The following is a 21507-nucleotide window of genomic DNA, read 5'->3' on the forward strand; positions in this document are numbered from 1 at the left end:
TTCAAAAAGGTTCGACAACTGCACCATCAAGAGCATCCTGACTGGTTGCATCACTGCCTGGTATGGCAACTGCTCGGTCTCTGACCGCAAGGCACTACAGAGGGTAGTGCGAACGGCCCAGTACATCACTGGGGCCAAGCTTCCTGCCATCCAAGACCTCTACACCAGGCGGTGTCAGAGGAAGGCCCTATAAATTGTCAGACACCAGCCACCCTAGTCATAGACTGTTCTCTCTGCTACCGCACGGCAAGTGGTACCGGAGCGCCAAGTCAGGTCCATGAGGCTTCTAAACAGCTTCTACCCCCAAGTCTTAAGACTCCTGAACATCTAGTCAAATGGCTACTCAGACTATTTGCAATCCCCCCCCCTCTCCACACCACTGCCACTCTCAGTTGTAATCTATGCAAAGTCACTTTAACTCCACCTACATGTACATACTACCTCAACTCACCGGTGCCCCCGCACACTGACTCTGTACAGGCACCCCCCTGTAAATGTTGTTATTTTTTACTGCTGCTCTTTAATTACTTCTTACTTTTATCGTTTATTCTTATCCGTATTTTTTTTTAACTGCACTGTTGGTTAGGGGCTTGTAAGTAAGCATTCCACTGTAAGGTCTACACTTGTTGCATTCGGCGCATGTGACTAATACCATTTTATTTGATAATGCATTTTAAGTAAAACAAATTATTGAAATCGAACAGACCTCAAAAAGCACTAAATCGCTCAGCATAATTTATGTTATTGTCCTGCTGAAAGGTGAATTCATCTCCCAGCATCTGATGGAAAGCAGACAGAATCAGGTTTTTCTCTAGGATTTTGCTTAGCTCTATTCCATTAGATTTTTTTATCTTGAAAAACTCCCCTGTCCTTTACGATTACAAGCATACCGATAACATCATGTAGCCACCACTATGCTTTAAAATATGGAGAGTGGTACTCAGTAATGTATTGTTGGATTTGCCCAAACATATCACTTTGTATTCTGGACATACAGTTCATTTCTTTGCCATATTTTTTGCAGTTTTACTTTAGTGCCTTATTGCAAACAGAATGCATGTTTTGGAATATTTGTATTCTGTACAGGCTTCCTTCTTTCACTCAATTAGGTTAGAATTGTGGAGTAACTACAATGTTGTTGATCCATCCTCAGTTCTCCCATCACAGCCTGTAACAGATTTAAAGTCACCATTGGCCTCATAGTGAAATCCCTGAGTGGTTTCCTTCCTCTCCGGCAACTGAGTTAAGATAGACGCCTGTATTTTTGTAGTGACTGGGTGTATTGATACACCATCAAAGTGTATTCAATTGCCTTTCCCCCCAAAAATGTAAACTTATTTTCTAATAGGTGCCCTTCTTTGAGAGGCATTGGAAGACCTCCCTGGTCTTTGTGGTTGAAACTGCGTTTGAAATTTACTGCATGACTTTACAGATTATTTTGTGGGGGATACAGAGATTTTTTATTTTTTACCTTTATTTGACTAGGCAAGTCAGTGAAGAACAAAATCTTATTTTCAATGACGGCCTAGTGGGTTAACTGCCTTGTTCAGAGGCAGAACGACAGATTTTTACCTTGTCAACTCGGGGATTTGATCTTGCAACCTTTCGGTTACTAGTCCAACGCTCTAACCACTAGGCTACCTGCTGTATGATGAGGTAGTCATAACAATTATGTTAAACACTATTAATGCACACAGAGTGAGTCCATGCAACTTATTATGACTTGTTAACCTGTTTGGGCTGCAGGGACAGTATTGAGTAGCCAGATAAAAGGTGCCCATTTCAAACGGCCTCGTACTCAATTCTTGCTCGTACAATATGCATATTATTATTAATATTGGATAGAACACACTCTTTAGTTTCTAAAACCGTTTGAATTATATCTGTGAGTCAAACAGAACTCATTTGGCACAAACTTCCTGACCAGGAAGTGGAAAGTCTGAAATCGAGGCTCTGTTCTACTTCCTGCCTATACATGGGCATGATACGTATTAGTATACGTGCACTTCATACACCTTCCCCTGGATGTCAAGAGGCGGTGAGAGAAGAAATTGAGTGTTTATCTTGGTCTGAAGTGGAATACAAGCTCTTTGTATGACGTGTTCGCCCATTTCCTGTTTTCTGGAGAGCGCGAAGGGGGACTTGGATTTGCCTTCTGTTTAGCTGCCGTTATAGGCGACTAATATCTCCGGATTTGATTTTATTTGATACATGTGACCATATCATCGTAAAGTATGTTTTTTCAATATAGTTTAATCAGATTATTGAAAAATTTTCGGGAGTTTTGCCGTGTTCCGTTCTCTTCCGTTTGTTGACATGGAGAGCTTCGAGCCACTTGGCTAGTGCGCTTGCTAATTCAAGAGGGAAAATTAACGTTCTAAATCCAAACAACGATTGTTCTTGACAAAGGACACCTTGTCCAACATTCTGATGGAAGATCAGCAAAAGTAAGAAACATTTTATGATGCTATTTCATATATCTGTCGTGCATGTGAACTAGTCGCCGGCGCCCAACTTTGGGGTACTCTAGCTATACCGAAGCTGGATGTCGTAATGAAGTTATTTTTTAGAATTCTAACACTGCGATTTCATTAAGAACTAATGGATCTATCATTTCCTATACAACATGTATTTTTTAGTTATGTTTATGAATAGCTATTTGGTCAGAATATGTGTGTCAGAAAAATATCGTTGCTGTTTAGACGTTGTGGAAAAAGTAGCTAAGATAGCAACATGTATAACCACTGATTTCAGCTCTAAATATGCACATTTTCGAACAAAACATAAGTGTATGTATAACCTGATGTTATAGGACTGTCATCTGATAAAGAATATCAAGGTTAGTCAAAAATTATATATCTTTTACTGGTTTGTTACGATCGCTAACTTTTACTGCTGGGAAATGGCTTGTCTTTCTGGCTATTGTGGTAAGCTAATATAACGCTATATTGTGTTTTCGCTGTAAAACACTTAATAAATCGGAAATATTGGCTGGAATCACACGATGCCTGTCTTTCATTTGCTGTACACTATGTACTTTTCAGAAATGTTTTATGATGAGTAATTAGTTATTTGACATTGGTGTATGTAATTATTCTGTCTGCTTTCGGTGCAATTTCTGATTGTAGCTGCAATGTAAACTATGATTTATACCTGAAATATGCACATTTTTCGAACAAAACATAGATTTAGTGTATAACATGTTATAAGACTGTCATCTGATGAAGTTGTTTGTTGGTTAGTTTGGTTGGTTCTTGGTTAGTTTGGCTAGGTTGGCTTTGTGCATGCTACCTGTGCTGTGAAAAATGGCTGTCCTTTTTTTGTATTTGGTGGTGAGCTAACATAAATATACGTGCTGTTTTCGCTGTAAAACATTTAATAAATCGGACATGTTGGCTGGATTCACAAGATGTGTACCTTTCATTTGCTGTGTTGGACTTGTTAATGTGTGAAAGTTAAATATTTAAAAAAATATATATTTTGAATTTTGCGCCCTGCACTTGAGCTGGCTGTTGTCATATTGTGGGCGGCCTCGGGCTTGCAGCCATAAGAAGTTTTAAGCACATTTTTACTCCTGAATTTATTTAGGCTTTCCATAACATTTTTTATTAATTTGTAAACATTTGTGAAAACATCATTCCACTTTGACATTATGGGGTATCGTGTATAGGCCAGTGACACAAAATCTCAAATGAATTCATTTAAAATTCAGGCTGTAACAATAAAATGTAGAAAAAGTCAAGGGGTGTGAATACTTCCTGAAGGCACTTTAATCCTTAAAGTGACTATGCATATATGATGAACAGAGAATAGCAGAAGCGTAAAAAGAGGGGTTGGAGGGGGCCACACAATGCAAATAGTCCAGGTAGCCATTTGATTACCTGTTCAGGAGTCTTATGGCTTGGGGCTGAAAACTGTTGAGAAGCCTTTTTGTCCTAGACTTGGCACTCCGGTACGGCTTGCCATGCGGTAGTAGAGAGTACAGTCTATGACTGGGGTGGCTGGGGTCTTTGACAATTTTTAGGGCCTTCTTCTGACACCGCCTCGTGTAGAGGTCCTGGATGGCAGGCAGCTTAGCCCCAGTGATGTACTGGGCCGTACGCACTACCCTCTGTAGTGCCTTGCGGTCAGAGGCCGAGCAATTGCCGTACCAGGCAGTGATGCAACCAGTCAGGATGCTCTCGATGTTGCAGCTGTAGAACCTTTTGAGGATCTCAGGACCCATGCCAAATCTTTTTTAGTTTCCTGAGGGGGAATAGGCTTTGTCGTGCCCTCTTTACGATTGTCTTGGTGTGTTTGGACCATTGTAGTTTGTTGTTGATGTGGACACCAAGGAACTTGAAGCTCTCAACCTGCTCCACTACAGCCCCGTCGATGAGAATGGGGGCGTGCTCGGTCCTCCTTTTCCTGTAGTCCACAAGCTTCTCCTTAGTCTTGGTTACGTTGAGGGATAGGTTGTTATTCTGGCACCACCCGGCCAGGTCTCTGACCTCCTCCCTATAGGCTGTCTCGTTGTTGTCGGTGATCCGGCCTACCAATGTTGTGTCGTCTGCAAACTTAATGATGGTGTTGGACTCGTGCCTGGCCATGCAGTTGTCGGTGAACAGGGAGTACAGGAGGGGACTGACCACGCACCCCTGGGGAGCTCCAGTGTTGAGGATCAGTGTGGCAGATGTGTTGCTACCTACCCTCACCACCTGGGGGCGGCCCGTCAGGAAGTCCAGGATCCAGTTGTAGAGGTAGGTGTTTAGTCCCAGGACCCGTAGCTTAGTGATGAGCTTTTGAGGGTACTATGGTGTTGAACGCTGAGCTGTAGTCAATGAATAGCATTCTCACATAGGTGTTCCTTTTGTCCAGGTGGGAAAGGGCAGTGTGGAGTGCAATAGAGATTGCATCATCTGTGGATCTGTTTGGGCGGTATGCAAATTGGAGTGGGTCTAGTGTTTCTGGGATAATGGTGTTGTGAGCCATTGCCAACCTTTCAAAGCACTTCATGGCTACGGACGTGAGTGCTACGTGTCTGTATTCATTTAGGCAGGTTGCCTTTGTGTTCTTGGGCACATGGACTATGTTGGTCTGCTTGAAACATGTTGGTATTACAGACTCGGACAGGGACATGTTGAAAATGTCAGTGAAGACACCTGCCAGTTGGTCAGCACATGCCCGGAGCACACGTCCTGGTAATCCGTCTGGCCCCGCAGCCTTGTGTATGTTGACCTGTTTAAAGGTCTTGCTCACGTCGGCTACAGAGAGCGTGATCACAAAGTGTTCCGGAACAGCTGATGCTCTCATGCATGCCTCAGTGTTGCTTGCCTCGAAGCCTGGTAGGCTCGTGTCACTGGGCAGCTCGTGACTGTGCTTCCGTTTGTAGTCTCTATTAGTTTGCAAGCCCTGACACATAAGATGATTGTCGGAGCCGGTGTAGTCTGATTCAATCTTAGCCCTGTATTGACGCTTTGCCTGTTTGATGGTTCGTCGCAGGGTATAGCAGGATTTCTTGTAAGCTTCCGGGTTAGAGTCCCGCACCTTGAATGCAGCAGCTCTACCCTTTAGCTCAGTGCGAATGTTGCCTGTAATCCATGGCTTCTGGTTGGGGTATGTACAGTCGTGGCCAAAAGTTTTGAGAATGACAAAAATATTAATTTCCACAAAGTTTGCTGCTTCAGTGGCTTTAGATATTTTTGTCAGGTGTTACTATGGAATAATGAAGTATAATTACAAGCATTTCATAAGTGTCAAAGGGTTTTATTGACAATTACATGAAGTTCATGCAAAGAGTCAATATTTGCAGTGTTCACCCTTCTTTTTCAAGACCTCTGCAATCTGCCCTGACATGCTGTCAATTAACTTCTGGGCCACATCTGACTGATGGCAGCCCATTCATGCATAATCAATGCTTGGAGTTTGTCAGAATTGGTGGGAGTTTGTTTGTCCACCCGCCTCTTGTGGATTGACCACACGTTCTCAATGGGATTAAGTTTTGGGGAGTTTTCTGGCCATGGACCCAACATATCGATGTTTTGTTCCCCGAGCCACTTAGTTATCACTTTTGCCTTATGGCAAGGTGCTCCATAATGCTGGAAAAGGCATTGTTCGTCACCAAACTGTTCCTGGATGGTTGGGAGAAGTTGCTCTCGGAGGATGTGTTAGTACATTTCTTTATTCATGGCTGTGTTCTTAAGCAAAATTGTGAGTGAGCCCACTCCCTTGGCTGAGAAGCAACCCCACACATGAATGGTCTCAGGATGCTTTACTGTTGGCATGACAAAGGACTGACGGTAGCGCTCACCTTGTCTTCGCTTGACAAGCTTTTTTCCGGATGCCCCAAACAATCAGAAAGGGGATTCATCAGAGAAAATGACTTTACCCCAGTCCTCAGCAGTCCAATCCCTGTACCTTTTGCAAAATATCAGTCGGTCAATGATGTTTTACCTGGAGAGAAGTGGCTTCTTTGCTGCCCTTCTTGACAACAGGCCATCCTCAAAGTCTTCGCCTCACTGTTCGTGCAGATGCACTCACCTGCCTGCTGCCAATCCTGAGCAAGCTCTGTACTGGTGGTGCCCCGATCCCGCAGCTGAATCAACTTTAGGAGACGGTCCTGGCACTTGAGGGACTTTCTTGGGCGCCCTGAAGCCTTCTTCACAACAGTTGAACCGCTCTCCTTGAAGTTCTTGATGATCTAATAAATGGTTGATTTAGGTGCAATCTTTCCGGCAGAAATATCCTTGCCTGTGAAACCCTTTTTGTGCAAAGTAATGATGATGGCACGTGTTTCATTGCAGGTAACCATGATTGGCAGAGGAAGAACAATAATTCCAAGCATCACCCTCCTTTTGACGCTTCCAGTCTGTTATTTGAACTCAATCAGCATGACAGAGTGATCTCCAGCCTTGTCCTCGTCAACACTCACACCCGTGTTAACGAGAGAATCACTGACATGATGTCAGCTGGTCCTTTTGTGGCAGGGCTGAAATGCAGTGGAAATGTTTTTGGGGGATTCAGTTAATTTGCATAGCAAAGAGGGATTTTGCAATTAATTGCAATTCATCTGATCACTCTTCATAACATTCTGAAGTATATGCAAATTGCTATCATACAAACTGAGGCAGCAGACTTTGTGAAAATGTATATTTGTGTCATTCTTAAAACATTTGACCACGACTGTACGTACAGTCACTGTGGGGACGACGTCCTCGATGCACTTATTGATGAAGCCAGTGACTGATGTGGTGTACTCCTCAATGCCATCGGAAGAATCCCAGAACATGTTCCAGTCTGTGATAGCAAAACAGTCCTGTAGTTTAGCATCTGCTTCATCTGACCACTTTTTTTTATAGGCCGAGTCACTTGTGCTTCCTGCTTTAATTTTTGCTTGTAAGCAGGAATCAGGAGGATAGAGTTGTGGTCGTATTTACCAAATGGAGGGCGAGGGAGAGCTTTGTACGCGTCTCTGTGTGTGGAGTACAGGTGATCTAGATTTTTTTTCTCCCTCTGGTTGCACATTTAACATGTTGATAGAAATTTGGTAGAACTGATTTAACTTTCCCTGCATTGAAGTCTCCGGCCGCTTGGAGCGCCGCCTCTGGGTGAGTTTTTCCTGTTTGCTTATTTCCTTATACAGCTGACTGAGTGCGGTCTTAGTGCCAGCGTCTGTCTATGGTGGTAAATAAACAGCCAGAATAACAGCTGGCCTTCTATTTATTTTAAATTGACTGATAGGTACACTAGTTGTTAGAGCGCTGGACTAGTAACCGAAAGGTTGCAAGATCAAATCCCCGAGCAGACAAGGTAAAAATATGTTGTTCTGCCCCTGAACAAGGCAGTTAACCCACTGTTCCGAGGCCGTCATTGAAAAAAGCAAATTAATTACTTAAAAATCATACAATGTGATTTTCTGGATTTTAGATTCCGTCTCTCACAGTTGAAGTGTACCTATGGTAAAAATTACAGACCTCTACATTCTTTGTAAGTAGGAAAACCTGCAAAATCGGCAGTGTATCAAATACTTGTTCTTCCCACTGTATATAGATATTCCATCAAAAATCAACCGTTTCCAGCTACAATAGTCATTTACAACATTAACAATGTCTACACTGTATTTCTGATCAATTTGATGTCATTTTAATGTACAAAAAATGTGGTTTTCTTTCAAAAACAAGATATTTCTAAGTGACCCCAAACTTTTGAATGGTAGTGTACATTGGAGGCAGCTTATGCTAGAGAAATTAATTTTCAATTCTCTGGTAACAGCTCTGATGGACATTCCTGCAGTCAGCATGCCAATTGCACACTCCCTCAATTTGAGACACCAGTGGCATTGTGTTGTGACAATTGTGGCATTTTATTGTCCTCAGCACAAGGTGCAACTGTGTAATGATCCACATTTGAGAGAAATAAGGTTTTTGTGCGTATGGATAATTTCTGGGATGTCAGCTCATGAAACATGGGACAAACACTTCACATGTTGTGTTTATATTTTTGTTCAGTGTAAAAGCTAGTGTTTCCCTATCCTATTCTGATCAGTGGCTATCCATTTCCCTTTCCTTTTGACTACAGTTTGGGTCAGAAGGGAAAGAGTTAGTACTTCCCACTCTCCGCAAAGGATGAGGTGGTTACTATCAATAGTAAATCAAACTGGATCTGACAGGAAATGGACTTTGAGGTCTCAATCCAAAAGGAGGGATTTATTGTTCCGTATAAAGCTGAAACAAAACACATGGCTCGGCTGACTCACTTGATCTGTGTTTTCCAGCGTAGTACTCATTTCATTTTTATTATTGATCTAGAACTGTGTGGTGGGTAGCGAGGAAGAGGAGCATGCGTACTGATGCTTTATTTCAAGAGTACATGAGGATAGCCAGCTAGCCACTTCCCAGATGAAGGCAGATCCACACCCAAGCTCAAGCTAAACCTCCAAAGCCGAGATCTGGGTTTAATATTATTTGAAGTATTTTTCAAATAGGTGTGATTGATTGAGTGTAATAGAAAAGTCTCCAAAAGTACAAACTCCGCCCACCTGTGTTGGCAGTCCAGGCACTGGTAGGCTAAAGTGATCACTCAAACTATTTGAATGAGTTCCAATAGTATTTGAACCCAGGTTTGCCTCGGATGTCAGCAGCCAACAGGGTTAATAACCTGCACCCCATCTGCGCCGTGCCATCATGGTTGTAAACTAGCCTTTTACTACTGTTGGTTCAGCAACAACATGTCAGCTAGGAGGCAGGACCTCGCCCTCATAGGCTGAGAGAGAGCTGTGTGAGCTCTGTATTTACTTACAATGCATCCAGTGCCGTGCAGGCAGGGTGAGTGAACACATTTTTGAGCATGGGCCAGGAACATCGTGTTCCTGCTCTCTAGCTAGTTAGTGTGACATCTGCTGGCACTCCGCCTAGCAGGGTCAAGTTGAATCAAATAAGAGAGCACGCTGCTCGGCTGCTGCGTAGGCTGGGGTGGTGTGGGTGGCTAACAGGGAAAGGGGGCTGGTATGCTGGTCTTGTCTGCACATGACAGGGTGGAGAGTGTTTTGGATTTCTCTACATGGGAACTGATATCCTCAGGTGTGCTGTGTGTGTGCCCAATGAGACAGAGCGTTCTGTTATTGTTAGTGTAACGGCTTGTTCCTTTGTGCCCACTCTTAATGGTTCCACATGTGTACCTTAATCATCATTGATGACAGTTTTTAAGAAGGGTTTTTGATCATATTGTACAAGAACACATGACACGTGCTGATATGCCACATATTAGCACCCAAGTGTTGGAACTAAGATGAAAACATACTCCTTTGAATGAAGGAAAATACTTCTGCCAAAGTATGACCTTTTGGAATTAACATATTGCACTGATATCATGTTATGTGTAAAGCTCATAATAATAGACTATTCATCCCCAGGTGACAGACACGGACATCTCAGACTACCTGTCTGATGGAGAGGGAGAGAGCCATGACACCCTAAGCCAGAACAGACTGGAGGCTGGGGTTGTGGCTGAGTGTCCTCTGCATACTGGGGCTGGGGAAGGGGAGGGCAGCAGAAGGTCAGTCAGTGACTGGGTCAGGTCCGCTCAGGCAGCGCTGCAGACGCCCCAGAAACAGACCGACAGGAACTCCAAGACCCCAGAGGACTCCAGCAAAAAGAAAAGGACGTTTCAAAGGTTCGACTACTAAATAACTTTTTTTTTAATAAGCATTTATGATCTCATAATAGGTTCGATCAGGGGTAGGCAACCCTGTTCCTGGAGTGTACTGCAGGATTGTGTTCCAACTAGGCACCACACACGACCAACTGAGCTAATTGATCAGTTCTGTGATTGCCTAAATTCAACACACCTGGTCTTCCAGGTCGGGTAAATCAAAAACATTAAGTCTCTGCTACATTCCAGGACCAGGGTTGCTTACCCCTGGGTTAGCTCTTGGATAATGAGAAGCAATGCGAGGGAAATAATCATCATGATCATCGCGAGTCACATACACACACACACACACCGTCTGCGGATGTTTCCAGGGCGATGCTGCTGATCAAAGGGCCACCTGGGTGACGACATGTGGGTGCCAAATGTCACTGTCATAGTTAAGACCCTCGGATAAGACAATCTTTCTCCACAGAGTACCATAACAAACTACTGCTTTGTGATTCCTTTGTATTTCTACAGTTGATCAAATAGAATTGTATTTGTCAAATGCGCCGAGTACAACTGGCGTAGACTTTACCGTGAAAGGCTTGCTTACGAGCCCTTCCCAACAATGCAGAGTTTAAAGATAAAAATAAAGTGGTAACACGGAGAATAAAATAAAATACACAAGAATGTAGGTATACACAGGGAGTACCAGTACCAGATCAATGTGTATGAGGTTCGAGGTAGATAAGTACATGAAGGCAGGGTAAAGTGACTATGCGTCAGGATAGATATTATTATTATTATTACTATTATTATTAAGAGTAAAATAAAGAACAGAGCAGAGTTCATATAAGGAAATCAGTCAATTGAAATAAATAAATTAGGCCCTAATCTATGGATTTCATATGGCTGGGAATATAGAAATGGATCTGTTGTTCACAGATACCGTTTTTAAAAAGGTAGGGGTGTGGATCAGAAAACCAGTCAGTATCTGGTGTGACCACCATTTGCCTCATGCAGCGCGACACATCTTCTTCGCATAGAGTTGATCAGGCTGTAGATTGCGGCCTTGTGGAATGTTGTCCTACTTCTCTTCAATGGCAGTGTGAAGTTGCTGGATATTGGCGGGAACTGGAACACTGTTGTACACGTCGATCCATAGCGTCCCAAACACGGAGGAACTGAGACGTTTTCAGCTTCCTGGAATTGTGTACAGATCCTTGAGACATGGGGCTGTGCATTATCATGCTACAACATGATGTGATGGCGGCTGATGAAGTGCTCGACAATGTGCCTCAGGATCTCATCACAGTATCTCTGTGCATTCAAATTGCCATCGATAAAATGCAATTGTGTTCGTTGTATGTAGCTTATACCTGTCCATACCATAACCCCACCGCCACAATGGGGCACTCTGTTAACAACGTTGACATCAGAAAAAAACACTTGCCCGTACGTCTGCCGTATGCCCGGTACAGTTGAAACCGGGATTCATCCGTGAAGAGCTCACTTCTCCAGTGTGCCAGTGGCCATCGAAGGTGAGCATTTGCCCACTGAAGTCGGTTATGACACCGAACTGTGTTCAGGTCAAGACCCTGGTGAGGACGACGAGCACGCAGATGAGTTTCCCTGAGATGGTTTCTAACAGTTTGTGCTGAAATTATTCAGTTGTACACAGTGGTGTAAAGTACTTAAGTAAAAATACTTTAAAGTACTACTAAGTACTATGTTTTTTGGGAATCTGTACTTCACTATTTATATTTTGGACAACTTTTACTTCACTACATTTCTAAATAAAATGATGCACTTTTTACTCCATACATTTTCCCTCACACCCAAAAGTACTTGTTACATTTTGAATGCTTAGCAGGACAGGAAAATTGTGAAATTCTCACACTTATCAACATCCCTGGTCATCTCTACTGCCTCTGATCTGGCTGACTCACTATACACACATGCTTAGTTTGTAGGTTATGTCTGAGTGTTCCCCTGGCTTTGTGTAAATAAAATCGGGGTTACTTAATATAAGGAATTTGAAATTATTTCTACTTTTAATTTTGATCCATAGGTATGTTTAAAACCAAATAATTTTATACTTTCACTCACGTAGTATTTTGCTGAGTGAGAGAATTTTTGTTCTCTCTGTGTGTGTGTGTACAGTGCATTCAGAAAGTATTCAGACCACTTGTTTTTTCCCACATTTTGTTACGTTACAGCCTTATTTAAAAATGTATCGATTTTTTTTCCCCCTCATCAATCGACACACACATCCCATAATGACAAAGCAAATACAGTTTAGAAATGTTTGCAAATGTATTAAAAATAAATTAAAAAGTATAACATTTACAGTTTTCAGACCCTTTACTCAGTACTTTACTTTGTTGAAGCACCTTTGGCAGTGATAACAGCCTCGGGGTCTTATTAGGTAGCTCTGGAGCAGGTTTTCATCTAGGATCTCTCTGTACTTTTCTCTGTTTATTTTCCCCTCGATCCTGACTAGTCTCCCAGTCCCTGCCGCTGAAAAACATCCCCACAGCCTGATGCTGCCACCATGCTTCACCGTATAGATGTTGCCAGGTTTCCTCCAGATGTGACTCTTGGCATTCAGGCCAGAGTTCAATCTTGGTTTCATCAGACCAGAGAATCTTGTTTCTCATGGTCTGAGAGTCTTTTAGGAGCCTTTTGGCAAACTCCAAGCAGGCTGTCATGTGCCTTTTGCTGAGGAGTGGCTTCTATCTGGCCACTCTACCATAAAGGCCTGATTGGTAGAGTGCTGCAGAGATGGTTGTCCTTCTGAAGGTTCTCCCATCTCCGCAGAGGAGCTCTGTCAGAATGACCATCGGTTATTGGTCACCTCCCTGATCAAGGCTCTTCTCCCCCGATTGCTCAGTTTGGCCGGGCGGCCAGCTCGAGGAAGGATCTTGTTGATTTCAAACTTCTTCCCTTTAAGAATGATGGAGGCCACTGTGTTCCTGGGGACCTTCAATGCTATAGAAATGTTTAGGTAACCTTCCCCAGATTTGTGCCTTGACACAATCCTGTCTCGTAGCTCTACGGACAATTCCTTCGACCTCATGGCTTAGTTTTTGCTCTGACATGCACTGTCAACTGTGGGATATATTGATAGGTGTGTGCCTTTCCAAATCATATCCAATCAATTGAATTTACCACGAGTGGACTCAAATCAAGTTGTAGAAACATCTCAAGGATGATCAATGGAAACAGGATCCACCTGAGCTCAATTTCAAGTCTCATAGCAAAGCGTCTGAATACTATTTATTCCCAATTATTATTTTAGTCGTTTTATAATAAGCCTGTAAAGTAACAAAATATGGAAAAAGTCAAGGGGTCTGAAAACTTTCCAAATGCACTGTATACTGAACAAAAATATAAACGCTACACGTAAAGTGAAATAAAAGATATAAAGTAAAAGATCCCAGTAAAAGATCCCAGTAATGTTCCATACGCACAAATGTTTTCTCTCATTGTGGATAGATTTGTTTACATCCCTGTTTAGTAAGCATTTCTCCTTTGCCAATGTAATCCATCCATCTGCCAGGTGTGGCATATCAAGAAGCTGATTTAAACAGCATAGTCATTACACAGGGGAACCTTGTGCTGGGGACTCTAAAATGTGCAGTTGTGTCACACAACACAATGCCACAGATGTCTCAAGGGAGTGTGCAATTGGCATGTTGACTGCAGAAATGTTGCCAGAGATTTGAATGCAAATAACTCTAAGCCGCTCCAAAGTGGTTTTAGAGAATTTGGCAGTACGTTCATCCGGATTCGAGAATTTGGCAGTACGTTTAACTGCAGACCACGTGTAACCACTCCAGCCCAGGACTTACACATCCGATTTCTTCACCTACGGGACTATCTCAGACCAGCCACCCGGACAGTTGATGATACTGACTATTTCTGTCTGTAATAAAGCCCTTTTGGGGGGAAAAACTAATTCTAATTGCGCTCTTGCCCAGTCGTGAAATCCATAGATTAGGGCCTAATTTGTTCCTATTGACTGTTTTATCTTATATGAACTGTAAAATCGTTGAAATTGTTGCATGTTGCGTTTTTATGTTTTTGTTCAGTGTATGTATATGGTCTAGTGAGTGTGCGAAATTTCAGTGGAAGATAGTCAGTGCAGGTCGTTTGGGTGACATTTAATTGACTCTTTAGCAGTCTGGCTAATTAGCAGTCTTATGGCTTGGGGGTAGAAGCTGTCTCAGAGGCTGTTGGTCTGAGAACCAATGCTCTGGTACCATTTGCCTGATGGTAGCAATCTATGGCTTGGGTGCACTGCACAGGTGGATGCACAGCACAGAATAATGTTCACTTCTTATAAATCGATTTAAAGTAGTTTAGCCTGTATTGAGCGCTATTTATACAGTATTCTTGGGGATATTGACGTTGTGTGTGTGTGTGTGTTTGATACAGTGGCGGCATGGCGGAGCGACTGAACCGACTCCAGTGCAGACAGAGGTCAGCCATCAGCTTCTGGAGGCACCAGTCCATCTCTCACACTACTACTACAGCCACAGGTAATACAGACAACAAAAAAACGCACAAGTTCGTGTTTGACACCAGTGTAGTAGGGCTGGCAGTTGCCAGGGACCTCACGATACAATAGATGTGATATTATCACGATACTTTGGTACCGGTACGATATATATTGCGATTCTCACGATCCGATATGTATTCCGTTTCGACACTGCAAATTTATTGCGATTCGATGTTCCAAACATATTGCTCACCGTATGTCTGCTGCAGAGGGACAAGAGAGAGCCATGAGAACTAGTTTTGATCGCAAAACAAAATTGCCTGTATTTAAAAAGATGGAGAAGAAGCTATGAAGGAAAAATACTGGACCTTTGGTAAAGATACAACTAACTAGCGCAAAAATAGTAATGCGATGGTCAAAACGATACGATATCAAAATGTCCAAAATAATATCCTGATTTGTCACTGTATTGATTGTTTTCTCTCCCCATCACTACACTATAGGCGCAGGTATTAGGCTACAGAGTTTTTTATTTGACATGTAAAACTGAGAAACAGCAACAGACATGCAGAAGTAACCATGTGCTCTGTGAATATAGAAACCCAGAAGGGCTTATGAAAGGATCCCTAGTCACCGTTACATTCCACACCACACATTCCTACGTACGCTAAGTATTCTCCGTTAATGGTTCAACATTAACTTTGATTTGATGCGTTCTCTGAGATAGAAGTCAATCTCTCAGGCAGGCGTGATTTTTCTGCTCAGATCTGTGGTCACGTGAAGACTGGAGCTGAAGCGTGTGGAGGAAATGCTGGTTGCTCGTTGATAATTGTGACAGCAGTGAATTTGTTTGGTCGGGGCCAGTATGTAGGTGACAGGAAGCACTCTGCTTACTGACTTATGTTTTCTTTCCATGGTACTACCAAAGCACGAGTCTACCCTCATTGTCATTGGCTCCTAGATAATTAGGTTAAACCACTATTTTAATGTGACAGTTGATCGTGGAAAAAACAACCAAAAAAACGTCTACCTTTTCCATCTCCCGTTCAGTCAGTAGGTCAGTTAGATGGCTTGATTGTCTTTCATCAGAGTGCGAGAAGAACTTGTAGAAGATAGTGTTAAGGAGAAGAAATTTGCTCTAACTTGGCCTCATTTTTAGAATCATTTGACATCTAGTGTGAGTATTTGGCCCTCGTCCTGGATCATAACAATGTTCTGTGTGCTATACTGCATACCTGTGTTGGCACTTTTGTTTGTTGACTTTCTCACCTTGATTTACGACCACCTGCTCTTAAACAATAACACCGGCAGTTATTACAACACAACTAGCTTCACCTATTATTAGTGCTGAGCGATTAACAACTAAAACTTAAGTTTAATTATTTGAATTCCATTAATTAAAAAAAATAAATATATATAGATATATATTGTGTGCTCATTACGCAGTTTCTTTGGATGAAGCACAAACTGTGATTTAGTAGGGACTCGTAGTTTCCAACTGGCCAATATTCAACATAGTTCATAGCAGAAAACATGTTAATTAACTACAATGATTATAATCCGTTGCGCGCCTACTTTTCCGATCTGTGTTTTTGTTTTGCCCGATACATAAGAGACAAGAATGTGCAATCAAGAGGGATCGAGAGCAGTTGCTTTGCACGGTGCAGTATCTCTACCTGAAAGTACAGAATCTAAGTGACTGATAATTGGTATTCGGCAGTCATTAAAGTTTGCCTTATTTACTTTGAAGAACTAGTAAGATGGATTTTGCTCTATAGAAATGAGATGATGACTTGGAATGAAATAAAGTCATCAAATTAAACAGTGATGAGCAGTCATTACTATCATGGGACTTTTATTAATAGTTTTATTCTGTTTTACAGCAGTCAACCCGCGTAATGCATAGTGCATTTAATGTTTTTTAAATTTAAATTATTTTTAAATAATTGAAATGAAACTGAACCAACCTCAAAAAACAATAATCGCTCAGCACCAGCTATAACAAACATGTTCATCCTCACGAGAATAAGCTGTGTGTGTGTTTGGCAAAATTGTGTGTGTCAGTCATTGATGTTATTTCTTCACACACTATTCGACTAGATTTATTTGTTTATTGCAGGTCAGAAGGAGGACTCCATTCAGTCTTTCCTGTATTCACCTGCCCACTAATAAAGGGTTCACTATCATTGTTATATACTGAACACAAATATAAACGCAACACGTAAAGTCATGTTTCATGAGCTGAAATAAAAGATCCCAGGAATGTTACATGCATACAAAAAGCTTATTTCTCACAGTCCTGTTTACAGTCCTGTTAGTAAGCATTTCTCCTTTGCCAAGATAATCCATCAATCTCACAGGTGTGGCATATCAAGAAACTGATTAAACAGCAGGATCATTACACAGGTGCACCTTGTGCTGGGGACAGTAAAATGCCACAGTTTTGTCAGAACACAATGCCACAGATGTCAAGTTTTTGTGGGAGTGCATTTGGCATGCTGACTGCAGGAATGTTCCAGAGCTGTTGCCAGATACTTTAATGTTCCTTTCTCTACCGTAAGCCACCTCCAACTTCGTTTTAGAGAATTTGGCAGTATTTCCAACCGGCTTCACAACCGCAGACCACGGGTAACCACGCTAGCCCAGGACCTCCACATCCGGCTTCTTCACCTGCAGGATCGTCTGAGACCAGCCCACCCGGACATCTGTTGAAACTGGGGGTTACCTAGACTAAGATTTTATGCACACACTGTTAGAAACCATCTCAAGGAAGCTCATCTGCGTGCTTGTCGTCCTCACCAGGGTCTTGACCTGACTACAGTTTGGCGTTGTAACCGACTTCAGTAGGCAAATGCTCACCTTCAATGGCCGCTGGCATGCTGAAGAAATGTGGGGGAGTATTTCTGTCAGTAATAAAGCCCCTTTGTGGGTAAAAATGAATTCTGATTGGCTGGAACCTGGCTCCCCTGTGGGTGGCCTATGCCCACCCATGGCTGCACCCCTGCCCAGTCATGTAAAATCCATAGATTAGGGCCTAATGAATTTATTTATATATCCTTATATACATATCCTTATATGAACTGTATATCATTTTGTATAGCATTTATATTTTTGTTCAGTTTAGTATTATAGTATGTCTTGTGTGCCAAATGGAGGAACATATCTCTGGATATGATACATGTTCTAACAATTCCTTCCACTTAGTGCTGACTTTGATTTACTCTCCTGTTGACAATCCCCTCAGGCAAACATCAGTGATAGTCACATACTCCAACGTAGAGTTGCTTTGTCTTGCATTGAATTGGAGTGCACTGATATGGTCTTGATTCACATCACAAAACGGCATGATAGATGGTCAGTGTTACACACACACATTACATTGAGCTAAGTCACACTCTGCTTATTTGTCTATGGCAGGTTTGTTTGATTTGGGACGTTGGGCATGTTTTGTTCTTTAGAGCCACTCTCAGCTTGCTGGATGCGGCAGGCACACAAGATTGACCCAATAGCATTTGCAAGAACCTCATTGAATGTATGAGCTTTCCAGTTTCTGCATTTCATAACAGTATAATAGTTATAGCCTACTTTATTCATTCACATAATCACTGTCATAAGAGATATTACATTATGAGTGACACTGAGTGAAACTGTTCTGAATACTTTTTTCAGATCCAGGAAGTGAATTTCTATTTAACTTCCTTAATTGAAAACTGAATTGACCCCAACCCTGTGAGGCGAGTGACCCACATAGACACTCACATCACACACCATCTGTGTTGTTCTTGTCTCTCCTCCAGTCGATAAGCCTGGGGTGCTGGTGCTGGAGGTCCTGTCAGTCCAGGAGGAGAGCTGCATGCAGCTGGCCCTGTGTGAGCAACACCACCCCCATGCTACAGGCCACCACAGGCCTCCATTCAACACCAACACCACAATGACAAGACCTGAACAGCACAATCCCTCTGCTACAGACCACACCCCTCTTCTCTCCACCACAAACAGAGCTCGGGTCCTGGTACTGTTCAGTAAGGAGACGACTGCTCAGCTCATGCCTGCGCCTCGAGACCTCATCCATATATACCCACCATGGTGAGAGAGCATTAGTCTGCAATAGTTAATAATGCAAAGTTATGGTGTCAAGTAATCACTTTAATATTGAAAGTGGAAATGCCCAAGTCATTGTTATCTACACATCTTCCTCATGCAGCAAAACTATAGTCATTGTTTCCTGCACTTGTCTTTTCCTACTATCACTGACTTTGCTGATAATTACTTAGAGGGAGAATGTACTTCGACTGTGATATGTGGTTGTCTCACCTAGCTATCTTAGAGGGATAGTTACCCAAATTACAAAGTTATACTAATCATAATCGGCGTGAGGTCAAAATCAAAGTAAGCATATGGCGTTTTTAAACACCTGATTTTCTGAGCAATAAAAGGCGTTCGTTCCAGTGTATTTGAACTGTGCCTGTGTTAGCACCAGCCAAGCGAGTCTCCCTCTTCAGCGCAAGTGAAGAGTTCAGAACTACTGAATGTATGCATCTTAGAAGTAGTTTTCACATACAAACTTTACGTCCAAACTCACAATCAAATATGCTTCCCAAAAATAACACGGTTGCTGTGGTATAACGCTTATTTCGATTTTCTGCATTTGTCAGAGGGCCATCAGGTAGCCTGATTTCAGATGTGTCCATGTAAACAGGATTATTTGGGAAATCGTTCTTCTTCCAAAGCATGTAAACGTTTTAATCAAATTATTATATTAATCTGACTATCCGCAATATTCGCATTGTGTAAAAGTACTCACTGTAAGCAGTCTATTGACAAGGTATGACAGCAATTCATGCTTTGGTTTAGTTTCCCTGGCACTGTTTCCACATGCTACAGTTTTAGCATTTGTGGCACAAATCCCATTCAAGTCATGGGACCGATATTAGCATTTTTCACGCACCATGTCCAAATCATCCAAAAGTATCTAAAATTGATTGTGAAGCTCAACAAAGTCACTTATACAGTGCATTTGGAAAGTATTCAGACCTTCCTTCCCTTTTTCCACATGTTACGTTACAGCCTTGTTCTAAAATGGATTAAATAAATAATTTCCCTCATCCATCTACAGTACCCCATAATGACAAAGCGAAAACAGGTTTTTAGAAATGTTTGCAAATTTACCCTGAGAGGATCTGCGGAGAAGAATGGGAGAAACTCCCTAAATACGCTTGTAGCGTCCCCAAGAAGACTCAATGCTGTAATCTTTGCCAACAAATTACTGAGTAAAGGGTCTGAATACTTATGTAAATGTGATATTTAAGTTTTTATAAAAAAAAAAAAAAAATCTCCCCAATTTCATGGTATCCAATTGGTAGTTACAGTCTTGTCCCATCGCTACAACTTCCGTACGGACACGGGAGAGGCGAAGGTCGAGAGCTGTGCGTCCTCCGAAACACAACCCAGCCAAGCCGCACTGCTTCTTGACACAACGCCCGCTTAACCCACACCAATGTGTCGGAGGAAACACCGTACACCTGACGGCCGTGTCAGCGTGTATTGCGCCTGGCCCGCCACAGGAGTCACTAGTACGCAATGGGATAGGAACATCCATGCCGGCCAAACCCTCCCCTAACCCGGACGACGCTGGGCCAATTGTGCGCTGCACCATGGGTCTCCCGGTTGTGGCCAGCTGCAACAGAGCCTGGACTCAAACCAGAATATCTAGTGGCACAGCTAACATTGCGATGCAGTGCCTTAGACCACTGTGCCACTCAGAAGGCCCCAGTCTTATTTTTAATGTTTAAAAATGTGTTCCTGTTTTTGCTTTGTTATTATGGGGTATTGTGTGTAGATTGATAACGAAAAAAAACGATTTATTCAATTTTAGAATAAGGCTGTAATGTAACAAAATGTGGAAATAGTCAAGGGGTCTGAATACTTTCTGAATGCACTGTAGATGATTTGAATATGCCTGAAAAATGCTAATAACAGTCACATGACTTGAATGCTAAAACATTTGCATGTGAAAACAGTGCCAGGGAAACTAAACCAACCATGCATTGCTGTCATACCTTGTACATTGACTGCATACAGGGTAAGGAAACCAATGCCATTTTGTAATGTTAATTTGGGTGAACTATCCCTTTAAGATGAATACACTAATTGTAAATCACTCTGGATAAGAGCATTTGCTAAATGACTAAAATGTTAAATGTAAATCTTAATTATATTTTCTAATATAGGCCTACCTGTACTTTCTGTTTCAAAATGTGTTATAATGCGTTACTGGAACTTATGCAATGGTGTAGTGTATACACAGTGTATACACAGAGTAGTTGGGGTGTGTGAAGTTGTTTGGGAGCAAGGCAGAGGCTGGTTCCAGCTGTTGGGGGTTTAGTTTGGGAGTCCAGCATGCAGCTCTGGAATATTCAGGCTCTGAGCTGGCCTGGCGGAAGTCCAAGGGCCTACTCGGTGCTCTGACGTCAAAAGCTGCTCAAGGGAATGCTGCTTCGGATACCTCTTCCTGGCAGTGGAGTAGTTAGGTCATTTCCAGCAATCCGGCCCGGGAAAAAACACTGGGCTTTTTTTCTGGAGCATTTGGGAACAGAGTGGAAGAAGTCAAGAGGACAGGATTGAAAACACATGCGGCTCATATTGCGCACACACACAGTGTAGTGTATCAGTGGTTTAGCAATATCATAGCAGTTCTCTTTTCGCTGTATTGTTTTTCACCAGCAGTGGAGAAGAGTAGTCTCCCACTGACTTATTGAAAGCAAAATAATTTATACTGAACAAAAATATAAACGCAACATGTAAAGTGCTGGTCCTGTATTTTTTTTAGCTGAAATACAAGTTCTCAGGAATGTTCCATATGCACAAGATAATCCATCCACCTGACAGGTGTG

General features: G+C 42.3%; 1 protein-coding gene across 2 annotated transcripts in view; it reads left to right on the forward strand.

The window, feature by feature from the left end:
• Positions 1 to 21507, forward strand: part of spidr (scaffold protein involved in DNA repair) — an 80019-nt gene that overhangs the window by 14917 nt on the left and 43595 nt on the right. For both annotated transcript variants that reach the window (XM_055883539.1, XM_055883538.1), the window contains exons 6-8: positions 9890 to 10149; positions 14551 to 14654; positions 18412 to 18700. In XM_055883539.1, the coding sequence (XP_055739514.1) occupies positions 9890 to 10149; positions 14551 to 14654; positions 18412 to 18700 (653 nt within the window). The remainder of the gene's footprint in view (positions 1 to 9889; positions 10150 to 14550; positions 14655 to 18411; positions 18701 to 21507) is intronic.

The sequence above is a fragment of the Salvelinus fontinalis genome, chromosome 26 (genome assembly GCF_029448725.1).
Source record: "Salvelinus fontinalis isolate EN_2023a chromosome 26, ASM2944872v1, whole genome shotgun sequence".
Classification (NCBI taxonomy): Eukaryota; Metazoa; Chordata; class Actinopteri; order Salmoniformes; family Salmonidae; genus Salvelinus; species Salvelinus fontinalis.